Source organism: Brassica rapa, chromosome A02, assembly GCF_000309985.2.
Source record: "Brassica rapa cultivar Chiifu-401-42 chromosome A02, CAAS_Brap_v3.01, whole genome shotgun sequence".
Classification (NCBI taxonomy): Eukaryota; Viridiplantae; Streptophyta; class Magnoliopsida; order Brassicales; family Brassicaceae; genus Brassica; species Brassica rapa.
Window position 1 is genome coordinate 28,977,883 of NC_024796.2, and position 22,063 is coordinate 28,999,945.

Below are 22,063 nucleotides of genomic sequence, written 5' to 3' on the forward strand. Positions count from 1 at the left end.
TTATTAATAATTTTTAGCTTAATTACTAATTTATTAGTTTAAAAAAATATCCGTAATGAATTTTATATATAATTAAAAACGAATTTTGATTTGATAATATTTAAATCTATATGTTATATTAAAATTCTTATTTTCTTATTTATCATATTTTATTAGGTTTTAAGCCTTTATATAAGTCATTGATTTATTATTAGTTTTTAACTGAGTATTTATTAATTTTCACAAAACCCGTAATAAATTTTATATATAATAAAACACGAATTTATTTTAATAATATTAAATTTATATGTTATATTAAATAATTTTTATAAACTAAGATAATAAAATTGTGAAAATATATTTAAAAATTAAGAATTTTTATATATGTTGTGTTACTATCTGAAAACAATATTTCTTCAATTATAAAGTTAAAAAACTAAGATATAAAACAATTTATAATTAAATATTAGTCAAACAAAAATATTTATATAAAGATATTTTCTAAACTATTTCTAATATATGAGTGTTTTAAAACTTTTAACACAATAATAAGTACATAGTTTGATGAACGTTTTTTTTTACATATATAAATAATTTGATGTTTTATTTAACTATATAAAATCATAAATAATAACTTAACTTTTGGTTGAGTTCAAAACAAATTTTCTTGCTTTTACATTAAACCAATTTAGGTTTAATCCGTGAAACACTATAGCTTCAGTTGGTGACCACTAGAAGAATGAAAAAAATGAACAAAAGAAAAAATAAAATTTTATTTGAGGAATTGAAAAAATTAAAAAATATGAAATTTTGTTCAATTTATTCCTTATCAAAATTGCATAGGGAAAATTTTCCTTATAAATTCATTCCTCCATGATAAATTTAGAAGAAAAAAACAATAATTTGACTAAAATTTCAACATACATGGTATAAATTCTGAGGAACAAAAAATTCACCATAATGTTTTTCCTTCAACATGTTCACCAATTAGAATATAATGCATATTGATGGATTAATAAAACATAAAATAATTATTCGTCAAAATGATTATGTCCGCATGTGCAGGCAAAACACCTAGTTATTCAAATATTTGTATGCATATTATTCAAATATGAAAAACTAGTAGATAAGAGTCATTCTTTGATTTGTAATTAAATTATAACATATTATACCCAAAAGGTGTATGTTATATGGGAGAATCGGTAAAATAATTTTCTATAAAAATGTTCTTTGACGATGTGACAAAAGCCTATTATTTATAAGGTTGACGAAAAAAGGACAGAAAATCAATGCTAATTTATCTCACATGCTACAATGGTAAGTCAAAAGCAATTTAATTTGTTCTTTAAAACATTTATTAATATGTTTCAAACTATTTAACATTAGAGTGTTGTACGCATGTATGCTTATACGGTATAACAATATACAACGTATTACTCTCTGAAATCCATCCACTAAATACAGATATGGGACAACATTTGTCTAACAACATTATTGAGATAGATTGGAATCTGAACGTGATATTATTTTTTGGATTGATGTCTTTATCGAATGGTACTTATAATGATTATTCTACCTGTATGGAATTTGATTGTTTCCCCATAAGCTTTTAAAATGAAAGTAAATGAATAAAAACAGGGAATTATAAAGTGTAGTTTTATTCTTATTATTTTGTTTTATTAAAAGCATTTTGAAGCAGCAAAGGTTAGATTTAAAGTAATGGCATGCTTGTGAGTTCATCATCATTACTTCTTTGAACTTATGTGACGACCCTTTTTCATTTGAGGAAAGGCTTTCTTCTTGTCCCAATAAAATTTCACTGCACTCACCAAAAAAGAATAAATAGGTAAAAAAATAGACACTCAGATTTATAAGAATAATAACATCTCTTAATTGATCCCCGATAAATTGATAATTAAATTTACAACTAATGAAACAATTCGATCACAAAAATAACTAGTGAAACAATTAATCTATTTATCATTAAAAATATATAGGCGTTGCACAAAAGTTATGAACTTTTTACCAAAAGAAATTTATGTACATACGTGCAAAAACTTTAAATTTGTTTCCCATTAATCTTTTCGGGCTTAGCTGAAGTTTTTGTGAGATTACTCAGTTTCTTGCTAATGAAATTCAGCCGACAAAAAAATTATTAGCTGACATTTACTTTTTTTTTCTTTTGGGGGGGGGGGGGGGGGTGTTAATTTCGAACTTATTACTTACATTTCGAGAAAACCTTCATAGCTAGAGAAACATTTTAATAATGCCAAAGTTTGTTGGCATTCGAAACGAACAAACTTATGGAAACTGAAATTATGCTTAACAATCTAGGTAAATATATTTAGTCACAGAATCATATATAATTTTGAATCCGAAATGAAATTGATTTCGACATAAGGGAAGACATACCAATGACCTATTTTCTTCTGGACAGTATTTTTAATCTAGGTATATATGATTGTCAGGTAAATTTTTAAGTTTTATATAAGTAAGTAATCTTTTTATTTACAGGTACAAACAAAAAGCGTGGCAATGAGAAGATCTATCAAAAGTGCTTGACAACTAGTTTACCACAACCTCTACCCCGATGAATCTTTTGGGTGAGAGATACATTCATAGATAACACATGAAAATACGTTCGTTTATTTTTGTATATATATGTTAATAGAAAATAAAATAAAAAATAAGGAAGAAAGTGGTCAAAGACAATAATGGAGAAGAGAATGATGGTGTTGAGTAATGTAGAATCTCATGTGAAGTTGTTGGTTCCGAAAACGATCAAAACATGGCCTTATGTGGTGAAACTCCTTTTCAGTATTTTAACCACATCCAATTCCTCGTTGTTTTATATTGTGTGTGTATATTTTCCGGCTAATGTTATTATTTATTGATAGTATTTCCTTCCTCATCCGTTTTTTTCTTCCAAGATGTTCTAGCATCAAGTGTGTATTTCGAAAAATGTTAAAAGTGTGGATTTTGTATAGTTTTTTAGTGTGGAAGTTACAATACCACATTTTATATAACTACCATAAGTTTTCCAGCGCAATCAAAGCTGGGAATGATGATACGTGACACCACAATGACTAGCCAAATAAAATGATTAGATAATTTCGTATATGAGAATAACTGATTCCCTAATAATAGGACAATTTCTGCTGATCAAGTAATAACTACTAGTCCAGTACTATTTGGTTAGCATAATGAACTATTTCCTTTCTCACAATTTGACATTCACAGAAGCTGCGCATGTGTGTTATTAAATACCACGTGTACACGTTACCTTCTTTCTTATATATTAACTCGAATCTTTCTCCTGACCGTATTTATTTATAGAAATATACCACGATACGTAAATGTAGATGTACACCTATATGAATTAGACTCACTTTGTGATGTAAGTTTCTAAACGTATAAATAAAATGTGATTTACGACTATGGACTCTGGATCAACTTATAGAGGGAGAGAAACAAAAGCTACTGGAAACCTCCCCTACTCTCTTTGTAGGTGATTATTTTCAAAATGCTCCGCTTTTCCACCGTTAGCGCGTGCGTCAACGGTAAGAGAGTGCTTCACTGTCTTTCGATTTCTCTCAACGACCTCAGCAATGTTGCTGGATGATTTCTACATGTCATGCTCCCCGACGTCCTTAGGAGATGCTACGGAGGTGGCTTTCGCTTAAGCAGGGAGATGAGAAAATCCGCCATTGCTGGTGGACGGGAGATGCTCAGGACGAAGCACGGCGGCGGCTCGGGGACAGTCGTTCAAGCTGCTTAGTTCTAGGGTTTTCTCTTTAACTGGTTTTATTCCAAATTCATTTCTGGTTATTTCCGGATTTTTCATCCAATTTAAATGTTGTGTAAACCATCAAACTTTTTCGGTTAGGGGCGGATTAATATGAATATCAATTTTAGAAAGATGTAAGTAATTCCTTAGTACTGAGTATACACGTTTTGAGACAATTGATCATTGAGGTTGGTGAACCCATTCAATGTATGCATTTAGTAGGAAAATCTGAATTGTCTACTATTTTGTAGCTTTTAGCACGTGGCTATTAGACACCAGACGTACTAAAGCTACGATTACTACAAAACAAACTTACGTATCGTACTACATTTAAACGCAGCCACACATTCATTTGAAAGCATACAACTAGCATCTTCTTATCTCTCAGAATCCTAAAACAAACACAGTAGTTCATTCCTCCCTCTCCAGATCCATATCTCTAAGTGTATGCTCTTCCACCACAAAGTTTAAAGGTGATTTTACGGATCTCTCACTCTAGATATTTCTGCTCATCATATTCTCTCATAAATATCATTAGCTATTACCAAATATATATTGATTCATTAGATTTAGCCATTTAGGTAATTATTCTTGATTCTACTTTGTTTTAGATCTTTTAGTTCTATAAGTTAATGTGAAACTAAGAAATATTATAGATTAATATTTTCTTATTTTGAATTAACAATATAATATATATATATATATCGATTTTATAAGATAATAAAATAATATTTTGCTGTAAAATATTTTATATAAATATTTGGACCTAACAAGAACATAAATTAATAATTCTTGTATATAAACATATAAATATAACTAATTCTTAAAATATAAAATAATCTTGTTTTGTAAAATGATCTCAAATTACCTAATTCTTAAAATTATCTAATATTTTTTTCTAAAATTATCAGAATTTTCCAAACACTATTCAAAATATCTATTATCATCCAAAATTAGAAGGAGTCGTAATTATTCGGACGGATAGCTTAGCACGTAGTGCACGCAAGCAACTGTCCTTTGTCGTTCACATGGATGCAGAATTACCAATATGGTTTACAGAGTCAACATGAGTCTGTAAATTTTTTGCTGAAAAAAAAAATTAAATATTAAATTAACTATCTGAATTATCTATATATATTCTTCGTGTTGTTCATATTATCCGACATTTTAAAGGTTTACAACGAGTAGTGATTTTTTTCTCCCTAAATACCTATATTAAAGACAACCGACGATTATCCAATCTTAAATTTAAGTAAGTGAACAAGAATAAAATTAGGAGTCGCCGAACAAGAATTACATAGGGTCCCAATTATATATCGCAAAGTCAATTATTTGAAAATAACTTAACCAAACTAAATTTAAAAACGTCTAGGAAGTTAAAATTTATTTAACTTTTTCCCCAAATTAATTCATATAAACTCTTTTTTCTTGAACTTATAAGCTCTCTTTTTCTACTTCTTTTGGTAGGGTGTAAAAATGAGTTTGTGGTATATCATTGTTGCACTCGTCTTCTTTACATTCACACTCATTGCAAAGAACACGAGGAAGACAAAGAAGAATCTACCTCCTGGACCACCGAGACTTCCCATAATAGGCAACTTGCACCAATTGGGATCGCAACCTCATCGTTCAATGTTCAAACTGTCTCAAAAATATGGCTCCCTAATGTCCCTAAAGTTTGGAAGCGTATCTAGTGTTGTGGCATCAACACCAGAGACTGTAATGGACGTCTTGAAAACATTCGATGTAGATTGTTGCTCACGACCTTATATGACGTACCCTGCAAGAATCACATACAATCTAAACGATCTCGTCTTTTCTCCTTACAATAAATATTGGAGGGAAGTACGGAAGATGACAGTTGTTGAACTCTACACAGCAAAAAGGGTACAATCGTTTCGACATGTAAGAGAGGAAGAAGTTTCATCCTTTGTGGATTTCATCAAGCAGTCTGCTTCATTGGAGAACCCAGTTAACTTCAACCAGAAGTTACTAAAACTGTCGGGAAGTGTGATATGTAGGGTTGCATTTGGGATCAATCTTAAAGGAAGTAAACTTGAGAAAACCTATGAACAAGTCATTGTAGAAGCATTTCAGGTGTTGGGGAGTTTTGCAGCAGCAGATTACTTCCCGGTAATTGGGAAAGTTATCGATAGGATCACGGGGTTACATGGAAAATGTGAGAAGGTTTTTGAGGCAATAGATTCGTTTTTCGATCAAGCTATAAAGCATCACCTAGAAGATGAGAGTATTAAGGATGATATCGTTGAGTTGCTCCTCAAGATGGAAAGGGGAGAGGTTGGACTTGGAGAGTATCAACTTACTCGAAACCACACTAAAGGAATTCTTCTGGTGAGTAACACAAAATTTCTTTACTTCAAATTCCAAACTCTAATTAATTTCTTGTTTGTTTTTGTTATTACAGAACATTCTTACTGCTGGAATAGACACTTCTGCTCAAACTGTGACATGGGTGATGACACATTTGATTGCAAACCCTAGAGTTATGAAGAAAGTGCAAGCAGAGATAAGAGAAGTGATCCAAAACAAAGACCACATTACAGAAGATGATATAGAACGGCTTGAGTATCTCAAAATGGTGATTAAAGAATCATTTAGGATAACACCGCTTGTGCCACTTCTAGTTCCAAGAGAAGCTTCAAAAGATGTAAAAATCGCAGGTTATGACATTCCAAAGAAAACATGGATCCATGTCAACATATGGGCTGTTCATATGAATCCAAGAGTCTGGAAAGATCCGGAAGCATTCATCCCCGAGAGGTTCATGGATAATGAGATTGACTATAGAGGTCTAAACTTTGAGTTGTTGCCATTTGGTAGTGGAAGAAGAATGTGCCCTGGTATGGGTATGGGACTAGCTTTGGTACACCTGACACTTATCAACCTTCTTTACCGATTCGATTGGAACCTTCCTGAAGGAATGAAAGCTGAAGATGTTGATCTTGAAGAATCATATGGGCTTGTTTGTCCTAAGAAAGTTCCTCTTGAGCTTATTCCTGTCCTTACCCAGTGGACTTAACTTCACTTTGCTGTATGAGAAGGGTTATGTTCTGAAATGTGCACAAAGGAAATAAATCTCTGCCCAATCAGCGTTTGTCCCGGGACGTCTTCTTGTTGAAAATGTTCTTCTAGCAACAGAGCTTGTGGCTGGATACAAATGGAAAAACATCTCAAAGCGTTGTATGCTGAAAGTGGACCTACAGAAAGCTTTCGATTCAATCAATTGGGACTTCGTTTTGAACACTCTTGAAGCTCTCGAGTTTCCAAGCCACTTCAGGAAGTTAGTCTCCCAGTGCATCACGACTACCAGATTCTCTGTATCTGTCAACGGCGAATTGTGTGGCTATTTTAAGGGAACAAAGGGTTTACGCCAGGGCGACCCACTCTCTCCCTATCTTTTTGTCATTGCGCTGGAAGTGTTCTCTCAAATGCTAAATGTGAAGTTCAGAGCGGGAGATATTGGTTATCACCCGAACACAGCGGACCTTGAGGTAACCCATCTTGCTTTTGCTGATGATCTTATGATATTCTTTGATGGTGAGAAGAACTCCCTTGCAAATATTGTTGATACTATGGAGTTATTTGCTACCTGGTCTGGTTTGAGGATGAACAAAGAAAAGACAGAACTCTTTGTAGGTGGTTTGAACCAAGCTGAAACTACTGATTTGACAAGTCTAGGTTTCACTTTGGGTTCAATGCCAGTCCGCTACTTGGGTCTTCCTCTGATGCACCGCAAGCTGCGCATTTCTGAATACAGGCCACTCTTGGTGAAAATCTCGGGCCACTTCACTGCTTGGTCTTCTAAAAAGCTTTCTTATGCTGGTCGAGCTGAGTTGATTAAATCGGTTATCTATGGAAATATAAATTTCTGGACCTCTGCCTTTGTTCTTCCTAAAGGATGCTTGCAGCAAATTCAGAGCTTGTGCTCCCGCTTCCTATGGACTGGAAAAGTTACTGATCGTGGAGTTGCAAAGATTGCGTGGAGTACAGTTTGTTTACCCAAAAAAGAAGGGGGGCTTGGCTTTAGAAATCTAGAAATTTGGAACAAGACCCTCTGTCTGAAGCTGGTCTGGAGGTTATATATCCCTAACCCATCTTTATGGGCTTCTTGGATTAAGAAGTACAGAATTGGAGATGAGAGTTTATGGAGTCTCGAAGCTAAAAATGCGGGTTCAGGGACATGGAGATCTCTCTTAAACCTGCGATCTTTAGCTACAAACTTCTTGAGAGCAGAGGTTGGAAATGGTGAAACCACAAGCTTTTGGTGGGATATTTGGACCCCTTTAGGTCGCTTAATCAATATATTCGGCGACACAGGTCCCCGTGAGCTCTCAATTCCTTTATTTGCTTCAGTTGCTGATAGCTGTGATGAAAATGGTTGGAGACTGAGAGGTGCGCGCTCGCCTGCTGCAGAGACCCTCCATATTCATCTCACGAGTATACATCTGCCGTCATCCTCACAAACTGAGGATGTATTTTACTGGCTCATTGATGGGGAGAACTTAGATGACTTCTCTGCCTCTCGAACATGGGAGGCGATTAGAAACAGAGCTCCTGCAGTCACTTGGTCAAACAGTGTATGGTTCAAAATGGCAACTCCTCGACATGCTTTCCTCATGTGGATCGCACAGAACGATAGGATGCCAACTAGAGTGAGGCTCGCAAGCTGGGGCCTTGGGGTTTCATCAAACTGTTGCCTCTGTGACTCAGCGCCGGAGACCCGTGACCATCTGCTCCTGCGTTGTGACATCAGTAAACAGGTTTGGGTTTTGATTCTGAGAAGATTGGGGTATACTCACTCATGCTTCATCACTTGGACATCTTTTATTGAGTGGTTATCTCTCACGGATTTCACTACTCCACTGATACTTAAAAGAATTGTTGCTCACGCAACTATCTATAGTATCTGGGGGGAAAGGAACAAACGTCTGCATGACGGAATCTCGTCTACACCTCAAATGTTGTATAAGCTCATTGATCGCCATATCAGAGATACAATCTTGGGGAAACAGCACAGCAAGAAGAGTTTCAAGAACCTTATGCTTTCTTGGCTGATGAATGATTAGAAAGTCTTTTGTTATGGGTTACACTTTGTTTTTATCCTTTTTTGCCAAAGTGCATCCCATCTAGCTTTAACTATTTTGTAAAATCTTACAAACTCTTCTCATATTTATATGAAATTCAAATTCTTGGCAAAAAAAAAAAAAAAAAAAAAAACTTGTGTATTTTATAATTTTGTACGTATAAGTTCTTTGTTTAAACGATTTCTTAAAGATGTGTCTCCCCAACTGATATAAATAAGTAAGATTTCATATTTTAAAATGTAAACGTTCTGAAGTAATGTGAAGATCTTATACCATTACCATCCACTCATCAAGAAGATGATTGTTCAAGTAAACATAACTTTTTTTTTTGTAACTGTACATAAAACTTTAGAGGCTAGAGCTAAGCACTCACAGGTGTATTTTTCTTTTGATTTTCTGTGATTCTTGCTTGCTTCCTTGTATCTCTTAACTCTTATTATAAATTAGTGGAAACCCTTTTTCAAAAAGTATGTGGGTATTTTTCCGGTTAGTGTTTTTAATTATTTATGGTAATAAGTGACACGATTATGACTAGTCAAATAAAACCGATTAGATTTCTTCATATTTGAGAAGAATTGATTCTCTAATCTAGATTTATACGAGAACTGCTGATCATGTAATAACCACTAGTCCAGTTCCATCTGGTTAACATAATGAACTGTTTCCTTTTTTTCATAAATTGATATATAAGCTGGATGTGTGTGTTTGCCTACCATGTGCGTTAGCCATATTTCGTCCATATATTATTATTAAATGGGAATACGACATGTTCTTTTGCCTGCGATCTATCAACTCGAATCTTTTTCCTGGCGTATTTATTTGTATACTACGATACGTACTTGGTTGACAAAAAGAAAATTACGATACGTAAATGTAAGTGTGCATCCATATGAATTAGACTAACCTGGTGATCTAAGTTTCTAAACGTATAACTAAATATAATCGATACTATTAAAATCAACGATGAATATCAATTTTAGAAAGCTATAATCTTACTAATAATTTAGTTTGGTTAGTGATTAACTTTTTATATAAAAGAAGAGTTTATTATCCCAATCTCGCCTATTTATATATAGGAAAATATAAAACATGATAAATCGTTTTGAACATATGGAACCAATATATCTGGACTAAATAGAACTCTATATATACATCAACTTTGCTTGTTGTTTAGAGAAACTACAACGTTTCTCATTTCAGTCTAATTCAAACTAATTCCACCCACTTTTTACTATGAATTAGCAACTTTGAATTACCCCCCTATTTTGGATTAAATCTGAAAAGAAAAAAAAAATCAAATTAAAACTCATTCTAAATAAAAGCTTGTACACAAAATCCATAAATTAAAGTCCATAGTTTTTTTTTTGAAAGGGTTAATTAAAGTCCATAGTTATCAATTCCTTCCAAGTAGTGAGTAGGACACGTTTTAATTTATGGAATTGATAACTATGGACTTATTTTGAAAGGCCAATGCATCAAGAAGATAAACGGTTAATGCTTTATCCTCTGTTTTTTTCTGAACGGCCAATGCATTAATAAGAAAAGGTCAAAGATGGTTACACGATGAAATCACAGCTACGCAGGGCTCACTTTGCCAATGCATCAGTTGCTCTGTTCTCATATGTACCCACCGCTTTATCCTAGATTTCATATTATCATATGAAAATTTAATTATTTCTCTACATTATCATTTGCATTTATATCGTGGACTAAAGCTCATGCTAAAGGCAAAAATCCTAATTAATCTGAACCCATGCTAAAGTATATGGTAAAAGTTTTACCAAAAAAAAAGTATATGGTAAAAGCTATGATTTTCTATGTACGCATTTGGCTGAAAAATCTGAATTGTCTACTATTTCGTAGATCTTGGCACGTAGCTATTAGACACCAGACGGTCCAAACCTACTAAAGTTTAGAATATTATCATGAAATATATCTAAGAAGATGATCTGTGTACACACATTTCAATAGTCACTTGGCTTCTTTACAAAGCAAACATACGTATCTTACTAAGTTACAAAAAAAAACCCAAAAAACTAACATAAAAAGGATGGGACATATGCAAATGCACAGTTCACAGTTCACAGATGTCTAAACATCTTCTCTTTTTTTTGGGTCAACGCATCTAACATCTTCTTATCTCTCAGAATCTCAACCCAAGCATAGTAATTCACTACTCCCTCACTCTAAGTGTAAGCTCTTCCACCACAAAGTTTTAAGGTGATTTTATGGATCTCTTGCTCTAGATATTCATATTTTCTCATAAATATCTTTAGTTATTACCATATATATATATTGTGTTATCTGATTTAGGTAAGTATTCTTGAGTTGGCTTACGGTAGACTATAAGTCTTTGATTTAAATTTTTCTGCTTAAACACTTAAACATCTTCCTTTTTTTTGGGTCAACGCATCTAACATCTTCTTATCTATCAGAATCTCAAAAAGACCGTAATTAACTACTCCCTCTCTGGATCCCTCTCTCTAAGTGTAAGCTCTTCCTTCACAAAGTTTAAGGTAATTTTACGGATCTCTCGCTCTAGATATTCATATTTTCTCAAAAATATATCTTTAGTTATTACCATATATTTATTCTTTCATTCGATTTAGGTAAGTTTTTGGCTTGGCTCACGGCAGGCTATGATTCTTTGATTTAAATTTTTCTACGTAAACACTTAATTTAAGCATCTGATCATCCATATCCTACCCGCTGTTCATATTATCCAAGCTTTTTAAAAGGTTTACTTCGAGTAGTAAATTTTGCTCCTTAAAGACCTACCTTTACAGCTTTACCAACCATATTATCCAATCTTTTTTAAGAAATTGACGAAAATAAAATTAGAAGTTAACGAGAATTAATTATATATCGTCCGTTGTGGCAAAACATAAACCAACGCAAAGTCAACTATTCAAAATAGGTTTACCAAAATATATGTAAAAATATTAAAAAGTTTATCTTTGTGAAACAAAGTGTATATTATTTAACTCGTTGTCTCTGATTAGATTTAAAGTCTCTATCTTACATAAGGCAACTATAAATTATTTAACTATTTCTCTCAAATTCATTCATACAAACTCTCTTTTTTTTTTAACTTATAAACTCTCTTCTTCAACTTATTTTGGTAGGTTGTAAAAATGAGTTTGTGGTATATCGTTGTTGCTCTCGTTTTCTTTGCATTCATACTCATTCCAAAGAACACGAGGAAGACAAAGAAGAATCTACCTCCCGGACCACCAAGACTTCCCATAATTGGCAACTTGCACCAATTGGGATCGCATCCTCATCGTTCCTTGTTCAAACTATCCCAAAAGTACGGCCCTCTAATGTCCCTCAAGTTTGGAAGTGTGTATACTGTTGTGGCATCAACACCAGATACAGTTAAGGACCTCTTGAAAACATTCGATGTAGATTGTTGCTCACGACCTTATTTGACGTATCCTGCAAGAATCACATACAACCTAAAGGATCTCAGCTTTTCTCCTTACGATAAATACTGGAGGGAAGTACGAAAGATGACAGTTGTTGAACTATACACAGCAAAAAGGGTGCAAGCTTTTCGACACGTAAGGGAAGAAGAAGTTTCATCCTTTGTGGATTTCATCAAGCAGTCTGCTTCACTGGAGAATCCAGTTAACTTCAACAAGAAGTTACTGGAACTGTCTGGAAGTGTGATATGCAAAGTTGGTTTTGGGATCAAGCTTAAAGGGAGTAAACTTGAGAAAACCTATGACCAAGTCATTGTAGAAGCATTTCAGGTGTTGGGGAGTTTTGCAGCAGCAGATTACTTCCCGTTTTTTGGTAAAATCATCGATAGGATCACCGGGTTACATAGCAAATGTGAGAGAGTTTTTAAGACATTAGATTCATTTTTCGAACAAGCTATAAAGCATCACCTTGATGATGAGAGTATTAAGGATGATATCGTTGACTTGCTCCTCAAGATGGAAAAGGGAGAGGTTGGACTTGGAGAGTATCAACTTACTCGACACCACACCAAAGGAATTCTTCTGGTGAGTAACAATTTTTTATTTAATTCTAACTCCAAACTCTAATATTTTTGTTATAACAGAATATACTTATTGCTGGAATAGACACTTCTGCCCAAACTGTGACATGGGTAATGACACATTTGATTACAAACCCAAGAGTTATGAAGAAAGTGCAAGCAGAAGTGAGAGAAGTGATCCAAAGCAAAGATCACATCTCAGAAGATGATATAAAACAACTCGAATATCTCAAACTGGTCATCAAAGAAACATTTAGGATAACACCCCTAGTGCCAATTCTAATTCCAAGAGAGGCTTCAAAAGATTTAAAAATCGGAGGTTATGACATTCCAAAGAAAACATGGATCCGTGCCAACATATGGGCTGTTCACATGAATCCGAGCGTATGGAAAGATCCAGAAGCATTCATCCCCGAGAGGTTCATGGATAATGAGATTGACTATAGAGGTCTAAACTTTGAGTTGTTGCCGTTTAGTAGCGGAAGGAGAATGTGCCCTGGTATGGATATGGGTTTGGCTTTGGTGCACTTGACCCTGATCAATCTTCTTTACCGTTTCGATTGGAAGCTTCCAGATGGAATGAAAGCTGAAGATGTTGACCTTGGAGAATCATATGGACTTGTCTGTCCTAAGAAAGTTCCACTTGAGCTTATCCCGGTCCTTACCCAGTGGAGTTGATCACTTCACTTTGCTTTATAAACAAGGTAACGTTCCGCGTTGTGTTGTTACTTGTGAGCCAAGATAATAAACCCTTAAATAAATGTATTTTTTTGTTTATATGGGGGGAAGTTTCATTTTATAATTTTGTATGAGTTTTTTTTTGTTTAAACCATTTCTTGAAGATGTGTAAGCTTTATGAAGTAATGTGAAGATCTTATACCATTATCATCAAGAAATATATTTGTTCACATAAACATAACTTCTTGGGATCATTATAAGGACTAGAGCTAAGCACTCACAGGTTGTGTTGGAGGAAGACACTGTCTTCTCCTTTCACCTCTTCGGTTTCGGTTTAAAGAACCTGATGAAGAAAGTGAAGAGCTAGGTGGAAACCTACTTGACCTGCTCCTAAGTTTCTTCACTTCCGGGATCTTCTCCTCTTTTGATCTCACCTGCCTCACCTTTGTCTCGTTCAGCTCTGCCGGCAGAACACAGTTGCAGAACAAACCTAAAAAACCAAACACAAACATAAAAGTCACGACCTTTGACTAAAACAGAGTAAAAAACAGAGTTAATGTTCTGTTTTTTGTAGCTTCTTACCGAAGCGAGCAAGACGGTTAACCCAACTAGGGATAGATCTTCTTGTCAGCCGAACACAAACATCGTTGCAGAAGTGATTACAGTTCTTGGTAATGAGATGGTACGTGTTTCCGCAGTACCCTTCAGCTAGCTTCTCCATAAAGGCACAGACTTGTTGAGGATCCAACTCTGTTCTTCCAATCAAAATAGACTTCCTGAAAGTGAAGCCTGGACACTGCTTCGGTTCCACCTCGAAGATTCCCGTTGTTGAATGCTCGTGAGCTCCGAAACCGTATTCAACCCCATGAACTAACCAAAACAATTGAGATCCAAGTTAGGTCAAAAAGTTTCCATATTTGGAAACTACTGAAAAAGGAAACAAACAAACAAGCCGACAAAGGGAGAGTAGAAAGGCTATAGACCTTCAACGCCAGAGTGGTAGACACCGAGTCCTAACCAGTAAGCGTAGCCATTGATGGGAGTGAGATCGTATACATTCAGGTAAACCGGAACCAAACCGGGTTTCTTCTTCCGGCTGTTAACCACCACCATTCTACACAACATTTCTCTTTAACCGACCAAGGAAGGACCTTTAGGTCTTAAGAATCTTATTCTTTCGTGGCCTTCTTCTGTTAATCTGAGAGAGAAGCTTATTTCTTAAATAAGATCTTGTTTCTTAAAAAAAAAAAAAAAAAAAAAAAAAAGATCTTGTTTCTTAAAGCTACATTCTTTTTTTTGCTTTATGTCATCCTTTTGTTTAGGGCCAGGTTTTACGTTTACCCTATAATTTTACACTATTTACGTTTTGCTCTCAATAGTATCAAATTGGTGTTTCAGGCCATCGACGCCAACGAGGACTTACTTGAGATTGAGAGCTAGAAGAGTGCCTACACTAGGCTTTAATTAGTCGTACAACTAGTAAAAAATCAACTGCGTAGACGTTTAGATGGCTGTTTGGCGGCCAAACTTACATCTCCAACATTTACCAATTACCATACTGATCACAATATTAGTCAGCAAAAAAAAATCAACTTTCTTTTGCTAAAACCGTCTGGAAAGATACTTATATATAATATTGTGTATTTACAGATAAATGACTAACAATATAAAAAAAATATTATACAGCACCACTATATATAATAAGTTTTATAGTAAATTTAATAAAAGTATGTAGAAAAAATCCAACTAATTGATTAGGCATTATATAAGTTTTAGATTAAATATTTAAAAAGTATTTGTGAAAATGGCACCACAAATTTCATAAGATTACTTTCCAAAAATATAACTAATAGTAACTGTAATAGTAATAGTAATAGTAATGAGAAACGGTTTAGTCTCGTCACAATGTTGTTGTGGTGATGGAATAGAATAACCCAGTCTTGATGTTAGTTAAACCGGTTTAACGGACGGACGCAATGAATCAGCGATGGATGATTGTGTGAAAAATGTGAGGAGGAGGGTAAAATAGATATATTAGAATAGAAATGACAAAGTCACGAGCCATGTCTTTAGGAGTTTTGTCTTTGTGTACGTTTTAAGCAACCGATGACTAGCTGTTAGGGCGTGAAGTTGACAACATAATTACGCTGACCACCTGAAAAATAGACTGATTAAACTACACAAACTGATTTGTATTAGTTTGCATATAACATATTCTTCCTATCCAATTATTATAAACTATAATTGTATAAAAGCAGTATCAAAAGGATTAACCCAATTGTTAGATATCATATTTTAATTGTATTGGACCATGTGTTAGATATCATATCATATGTCTAATCTTGTTTCGAGGCCTTTATAGCAAAGAGTGATTCACGGATCCGCAAATATTGTCAAGTATATTATGATATACTGCAACCTGTGTACGAATATATGTTGAATTTGAGCTAAGAGTTTTTTGTTCAATACTTTCACAAAAATATGAAATTATAAGAAAAGCTTTAATATCGTGTAAAACACTCATCCAAAACCTTTTTCTACAATAGACTTGCTATTGGGGAACCTAACACAATATATATTAATGGACTGCTCACAAGCGAATTAGCTGTCTTCTGTTAATTGATTAGTGTATATACTAGAATATTCGTTTAAAAAGTCTTAGATACTAAAGAAATAATTTTTGTGACAGAAAAAAAAAACTAAAGAAATAATTATTTTTACATCAAAAACACAAAAGAAAATTAGGGTAAAGAAAGCTAGTGGAATAAACATTAGACTCGTAATTTCTATTAATTTGGTATTTAATCATTCTTCTAATGATATTTTTTTTTTCCACTGAATTCTAAAGATAAGTTATACTATGTCATAAGGCAGAGATTGGCTTGTTCGTATATATTAATTTAGAAAAGGTGGCTTTTAAAAGGTCATCAAACTCTTTCTTTTAATGAGTTCGAAAATTAATTAGCCATGGCCATTTGTAGAAGGACTTTGAAGACCAACAACTTACATAATTATTATAGTCAAACAGCTCATCACGATTATAGTTACTATATTCTTGTGATTATTTTGTCAATTACCATGCTTATCATAATTTAGAAGTATGGCTGTTGTTGGTTATGAATGATTGACACAAATGGTCAGAGACCTTTAATTGACAGCTTGCTTGGTAATAAGCCAAAAGGAAATACTATAGACTAATCTTTAAAAACCATAATCATATGAAAGGAAAATAAAATCAAACACGTTACGGGCCGGCCGATCACTTCTAGTATTGCATCTTCCTTAGCTTTTTCGATCAAGTCTTGTGATTTTCGGTGGACCAACCTTATGACATGATGCTCATTTCTGCATTTCCAGTTTACCTGACAAATACATATAGAAAAGAATCATATATTCATCGCCAAGTGAATTCATCATTGAGCCAAATAGCATCATAGCGAGGTTTATCTTGGACACTAGTATAAAATGGTGTTCCTCTAAAGCCATGCAGAACAACTTCTTTCCAAGTAGCATAGGGACAAGTAATAACATGTGACTAATTGTCAAAAAAGCATTTTTACAGCTCTTGTGTGTTTGAATACTTTTGTTTTGGTTTCACTACTGGCATCTTAATTATCATTTCCACATGTTTTGCGTCATTGCGTCTTCCGAACTCATTATGTTCTTAATTTCTGTTTATGTAATTATTGCTTAGGGTCTTTCAGGTTGGAGTCTAGTAACTTGAATACATAGGCCATGTCCTCCTGACTAGGAATTAGGAAGGCATTCAAGACGATATTGTTTTCCGGTTACCCATCTACACTTGTGGGCCGTGTGGCTCAACCCATGGAGATTCATTCCACTAAAATGACTAGATATGCGGATCTCCCGCCGTTTCCGGCGAAGTTCCCTTGCTGTTTAGGTTTTGCTGGTGCGTGCTTCTTTTATGTAGCCAAATGACTTGATCAGTTAAATATGAGAGTCTACTTATGTCTGTAATGTGTACAGACAAGTGGGAGTGAGATTGTATGAAAGTTTTAGGGCCAAACTATAATATACAAGAAGATAACTAAAGATGGCAGTTAGGCTTTGTTACATTACATGTTTTGGATGATGTGTGAACAGTGTGATTGTTCACCTGTGTTCTGTTTGGATTTATTGATGGAACTGTATGACTTTTGGTTCATTCTGAAGATTTTTTTCCCCTAAGGGCTTGTTGCATTGCATTCAATTATCTTCGACCTTTTTTTGGAAAAGAACACGTGAAGTCTTTGGTGATGAAAGCAACATGTGTATTTTTCTCGTTTGTATAACATATAAAACAGCGATGGCCTTCTAACAATCTCATATGCCCGTTATACTTTGTTACATCCTGAAAAGGCCATCCCTGCTTGCTGATATTGCTAGTTATTCATATTTTTTTTTGCATATACAATAATAATACTAATAATCCAACCTTTTGATGCTTTTCTTTATTTTGCATCTCTATCATTTAAGGAGGAGTAGACAAAACTGGAGTCAGTGCTTAAGCTCTTAAAGGTGTGAAAGAAGTGTTTTTTTAACACCAAATACTTATTAAAGGTGAAAGAAGTATAAACTTATAAAAGAGGCACTTCTCTTCGACAAGTTTATAGTTTTTTTTCACTTTTAACTAGCCGCTTACTTTTGCTATTGTTTCACCTATTATGCACCATACATAGGTGTGTGCATGTGTGTGTGTGTCAGTGCGCTGAGCTCGAGTATTGTTATCCTCGAGGGACAAAAAGATCATTCGTTGTCTTAGTATACACCAATTTCGGGTCTAAGAAAGAGAAGCATTGCTTGATCAAAAAAAAAAAAAAGAAAGAAAGAAAGAGAAGCATTGGATGCTTTATTGTTTATACTTCGAACCTAGCTAGTAATATTACGTTTCAATTTTTCTGTGCAGTACTCTTTGCTTTTAGTGTCCCAATCATCCTACTCAGCAACTGTCTTCTTTTCATTATATCTGTTTTGTTCTGTATGAGTGTCATGTTAGTAGCTTTTAAATAAATAGAATGATTGTTCTAACTTTTGGTAAACCAACTTTGACATTATAATACTATTTCCTTTTTCTTGTGACTATGAAACCAAATCTTCCTACAGATTTGAGTATCTTCTATCTTCTTTTTACTTTACTCTATCCATTCACATTTCTTTTCCATTTCTAGGAATTATAAATGGTTTATACGGTTGTTGGGTGTCTACCTGAAATCCATTTATGTATGTATAATTGACAAATCTCAAACTAAGTAGATATGTGAAAATATACATTAGGCATTTTTACTAAACAGAAGTATACACATAAGAGTACAAATTTATAACAATCACATGAAAACACTATAAAAGATACTAAATGCAAGAATCAAGAAAAGGTAATCTTAGAGCTTGAGGGACAAGTCTAGCTTCTGTTGCTCTTCCTGATTAGTGCTTAACAATACTCCTTCTCCTCGCCATTGTTCAAGAGGCTGCGACCCTACTAGAATTCTTCCTATGTTGCTTGATGATCTAGCCATGTTATTATTAGACCGTGAAGTTACTGAAGGATCCATCATCAGCATGTGATGCTGATGATGATGATGAAAATGATCCATTGAAGAAAGTTTACCTATTGCTGGTTGTTGATCAAGAGGTTGTCGTGACAAGTTGACATGACCATAGTGACCACCAAACCCGTTATATGAACTTAGCTTGTGGCTCATCGAATGCGCTTGAATCCCCAAAGACCTGTTGTTGTACTGTCCATGGAAAGGAACTGGAGAGAAACCGTAAGGATGACCAAAAGCTGAAGCTGATGCTGCCATACGTTGCCCTCTCTTTGCCAAAGTCCTCTCTCTCTTGTGTGCGTTTTGGTGACCACCAAGTGCTTGTGAGCTATAGAAAGTTCTTTGACAGTAGTTGCATGAGAAAAGCTTTTGTTCCGTGGATGTATCCGATCCGTTACAACTCTGGCTATCTATGCAGTCGATGAGATTGAGTTCTTGACTAGAATCGTTAGCGTCTGCTTCTTCATTTTTGAAACCTTGTTCTTGGCTCTTGTTTAGAGAATCTTGACATGGAAAAGCTGTAGATGAGGAAGCTATGCAAGAGGTATCTGAAGGAAGTTGTTTGTCCCTCGAAGTGTCCATGAGAGATGAAGAGGGAACAATAATTTTTTGCAAGTGATGATTTCTTCTATCTGTATCTCTCTCTCTTTCTATTATTAATAGCTATGAAAGAAGCTTTCATCTGTAAATGAGAGCAGGAGTAGGTGGTACTAGAAAGGAATAGACAAAGAAAACAGTACTCTACAGTATAACATTTTTAGGGGTTTATTGTAATAATATGAAGTGGACCAAAGTAGTGGACCAAAGTACTATGAAGATGAGAGCGAGAGGTAGGTTTGGTTTGCTGTCACACTCTTCTCACAAAACACTTAAAAGCTAGCTTATTGGGACTCCACCATCTTACTTACCTCTCTCTCTCTCTATATATATATATATATACGTTATTAATAGGACCCTTCCATTTTTGGCTGCTTCTTGCAATAACCTAATCCATACATTCATGATTCATGACATATTGACATGTCATCACGTTAGAACAACCCCTTTAGCCCTTGGCCATGATGATCAATAAGTTGAAAATGATAAATAGGTAAGCCCTTAATCCAAAATAATTGAGTATGTGGAGAATTTGCTATCTGTTATATATGTGAATATATAACAGACGACAAATGAAAACGAAGCAGTTCTCAAAACAGTTACGAAACTAGTACATCTGATGAAAAGACAGGAGAGGAAAATGACAATATAAATTGAAAAGAATATGTTAAAAGAGAAGAAGAAATGGACCATCTAAATTATTTCAGGTCTGTTTATGTCTACTTTATGTAAACTCCACGAGGTAAGTGGTCACTTCTGTTTCCTCTAGCTTCTCTTGTGGGCCTTTCCTTCATCTTTCTTTGTACTCTATTAAGACCAGACCGTAGAATCACACTAATTACAGAGTACTTAGCTTTTACTCGGTTTAGTCATGCAAGTGCATGCCATGAATACTTTCTTTTTAATGCCATAGATACTTTGTTCGTATTCCCTTGTTTTCACAATTTAAATATATTGGGTGTAGCAATAAATTCATCTAGAGAAATCTACACCCATATATAGAACAACTTGTAAACCATTCAAATTAATTATTTTAGTAGCACACTTACATATGCAATGACAACATGACCTAAAGAATAATCTGTCTTTATGAGAGGGATCAACCTTTTCTTTTTGTATGTAAGGTTAAAGTAAAAGAGACTTTGAAACTTCCACGCTCTTCTTCTTCTTTATCATCTAAAGAGTTTAGTAGATTAGTCAATATAAATGTTGGTTTCCCACTTAATTTCATCATGAAATACAACTAGGGTTGCATATGAAAAAGTAGCTTTGTTCCACCAATAGGGGAACTTCTTTTTTGGAATGCACGTCACCAAGATCAAACCCACTTGAGCACTGAGTAAAGTTTTTTTTTTTTCTTTCTTTATTAGCATCTTTGGTTGGATGTATGATATGGTTTCTAACTTTCTAACAATCTTAAGATGCTACTTACAAAGTTACAATTTCCAAAGCTTAAGCTTAAAAACTCATTCAGCGAAAGAAGTTTAAGATCATCTGATTTAGATTGTAGTGAATCGAAAGATCTAATGGTTAGATTGTGTATTTGTCGCACGCGAACTGCGACCTAGTTGGTAGGTCCAACGCTACAAATGGCCGACACATAAATGAGAAAACTGATTCAGAGTTTTTAATCGCTAGTAGCTAATTTGTTTTCATATTCATTAGTTTTGCCTATAGGTTATACTGTATGCTTTTTATAAAAAAAAAATGTAATCTCGGCTACCCGGTTAGTTCCAGTAAGAACACATTTAGTATTACATAATGAATTTTTTTCGAAGAAAAACAGGACTTTTTGATTCGAGTTAAAAATATTTTTTTAACTAATACCAAAAATAACTGGTTGTTTTTTTGTAACTAACACATAGAATTTAAATAATTGGATTGTTTATTACCAATTACACGTAAACTGCATTAGGTGAAGCCTAACTAACCGGGTATATTGTATGCTTGGTGGGGTTATTTCTTAGTTGTAGTTTGCTTTGAATGATCAATAAAATGAATATCAATTTCGGATTGGCAAGTAATGTGTGTTGACGACGTTTATTATTGTTGCCCAATTAGTATACTAACATTCCACGTAATATCATATGATATAGTCTACATCAATCATGATCAGAAGATACAGAACAATTGATCTCACTTTAAACAGATGTTGACACGCATATCTTCTTAATTTTCACAACTTTCCTGTATGTATAGTTCATAAAGAATTAACTTTCCACGTAATATTTTATGCACACTACTATTAATTAAGAATATGGCAAAAAAAAAAAAAAGATTAGATATGCATCACGTCAGTTTCATAAGTTTCTGAACAAAAAAGTTTAACGTGAGAAATGCATGGGAGAGAGAGATGATGTAAGAGAAA

At 34.1% G+C, this 22,063-nt stretch overlaps 4 protein-coding genes across 11 annotated transcripts; 2 read left to right on the plus strand and 2 right to left on the minus strand.

Moving 5' to 3' along the window:
- Positions 1 to 4,056: 4,056 nt before the first annotated feature.
- On the plus strand, positions 4,057 to 9,146 carry LOC103854771 (cytochrome P450 71B11). The gene is made up of 4 exons (XM_009131733.3): positions 4,057 to 4,239; positions 5,234 to 6,118; positions 6,192 to 6,870; positions 9,001 to 9,146. The coding sequence occupies exons 2-3, from the start codon at positions 5,243 to 5,245 to the stop codon at positions 6,804 to 6,806; spliced, it is 1,491 nt and encodes a 496-aa protein (XP_009129981.1). The 5' UTR covers positions 4,057 to 4,239; positions 5,234 to 5,242; the 3' UTR covers positions 6,807 to 6,870; positions 9,001 to 9,146.
- LOC103854773 (cytochrome P450 71B11-like) lies at positions 4,102 to 13,762 on the plus strand. Of its 8 annotated transcripts, XM_018656793.2 has the most exons (5): positions 4,102 to 4,239; positions 11,019 to 11,091; positions 11,307 to 11,387; positions 11,997 to 12,881; positions 12,941 to 13,762. In XM_018656793.2, exons 4-5 carry the CDS (start codon positions 12,006 to 12,008, stop codon positions 13,553 to 13,555), a joined length of 1,491 nt encoding a protein of 496 aa, XP_018512309.1. In that variant the 5' UTR covers positions 4,102 to 4,239; positions 11,019 to 11,091; positions 11,307 to 11,387; positions 11,997 to 12,005; the 3' UTR covers positions 13,556 to 13,762. The 8 variants fall into 8 exon arrangements, with proteins under 8 accessions (XP_018512309.1, XP_033140397.1, XP_009129983.1 ...); XM_033284506.1 differs by having other exon boundaries at positions 4,104 to 4,239; positions 11,307 to 12,881; XM_009131735.3 differs by lacking the exon at positions 4,102 to 4,239 and having other exon boundaries at positions 9,408 to 11,091.
- Positions 13,739 to 17,176, minus strand: LOC103854772 (deSI-like protein At4g17486). The gene is made up of 3 exons (XM_009131734.3): positions 14,539 to 17,176; positions 14,138 to 14,425; positions 13,739 to 14,045 (listed from the first exon to the last, which is right to left on the minus strand). The coding sequence occupies exons 1-3, from the start codon at positions 14,678 to 14,680 to the stop codon at positions 13,825 to 13,827; spliced, it is 651 nt and encodes a 216-aa protein (XP_009129982.1). The 5' UTR covers positions 14,681 to 17,176; the 3' UTR covers positions 13,739 to 13,824.
- Positions 17,177 to 18,769: 1,593 nt separating this feature from the next.
- LOC103854774 (zinc finger protein 3) lies at positions 18,770 to 21,699 on the minus strand. Its single transcript, XM_009131738.3, has one exon. The coding sequence runs from the start codon at positions 19,678 to 19,680 to the stop codon at positions 18,934 to 18,936; it is 747 nt and encodes a 248-aa protein (XP_009129986.1). The 5' UTR covers positions 19,681 to 21,699; the 3' UTR covers positions 18,770 to 18,933.
- Positions 21,700 to 22,063: the final 364 nt, after the last annotated feature.

Bases quoted from the DNA above. Each gene is read 5' to 3' on its own strand.
- LOC103854771 (XM_009131733.3), top strand. From the start codon at position 5,243: ATGAGTTTGTGGTATATCATTGTTGCACTCGTCTTCTTTACATTCACA. The intron at 6,119-6,191 runs GTGAGTAACACA...TTGTTATTACAG, and splicing joins ACACTAAAGGAATTCTTCTG to AACATTCTTACTGCTGGAAT.
- LOC103854773 (XM_018656793.2), top strand. From the start codon at position 12,006: ATGAGTTTGTGGTATATCGTTGTTGCTCTCGTTTTCTTTGCATTCATA. The intron at 12,882-12,940 runs GTGAGTAACAAT...TTGTTATAACAG, and splicing joins ACACCAAAGGAATTCTTCTG to AATATACTTATTGCTGGAAT.
- LOC103854772 (XM_009131734.3), bottom strand. From the start codon at position 14,680: ATGTTGTGTAGAATGGTGGTGGTTAACAGCCGGAAGAAGAAACCCGGT. The intron at 14,426-14,538 runs GTCTATAGCCTT...TGTTTTGGTTAG, and splicing joins CTACCACTCTGGCGTTGAAG to TTCATGGGGTTGAATACGGT. The intron at 14,046-14,137 runs GTAAGAAGCTAC...TTGGTTTTTTAG, and splicing joins TAACCGTCTTGCTCGCTTCG to GTTTGTTCTGCAACTGTGTT.
- LOC103854774 (XM_009131738.3), bottom strand. From the start codon at position 19,680: ATGGACACTTCGAGGGACAAACAACTTCCTTCAGATACCTCTTGCATA.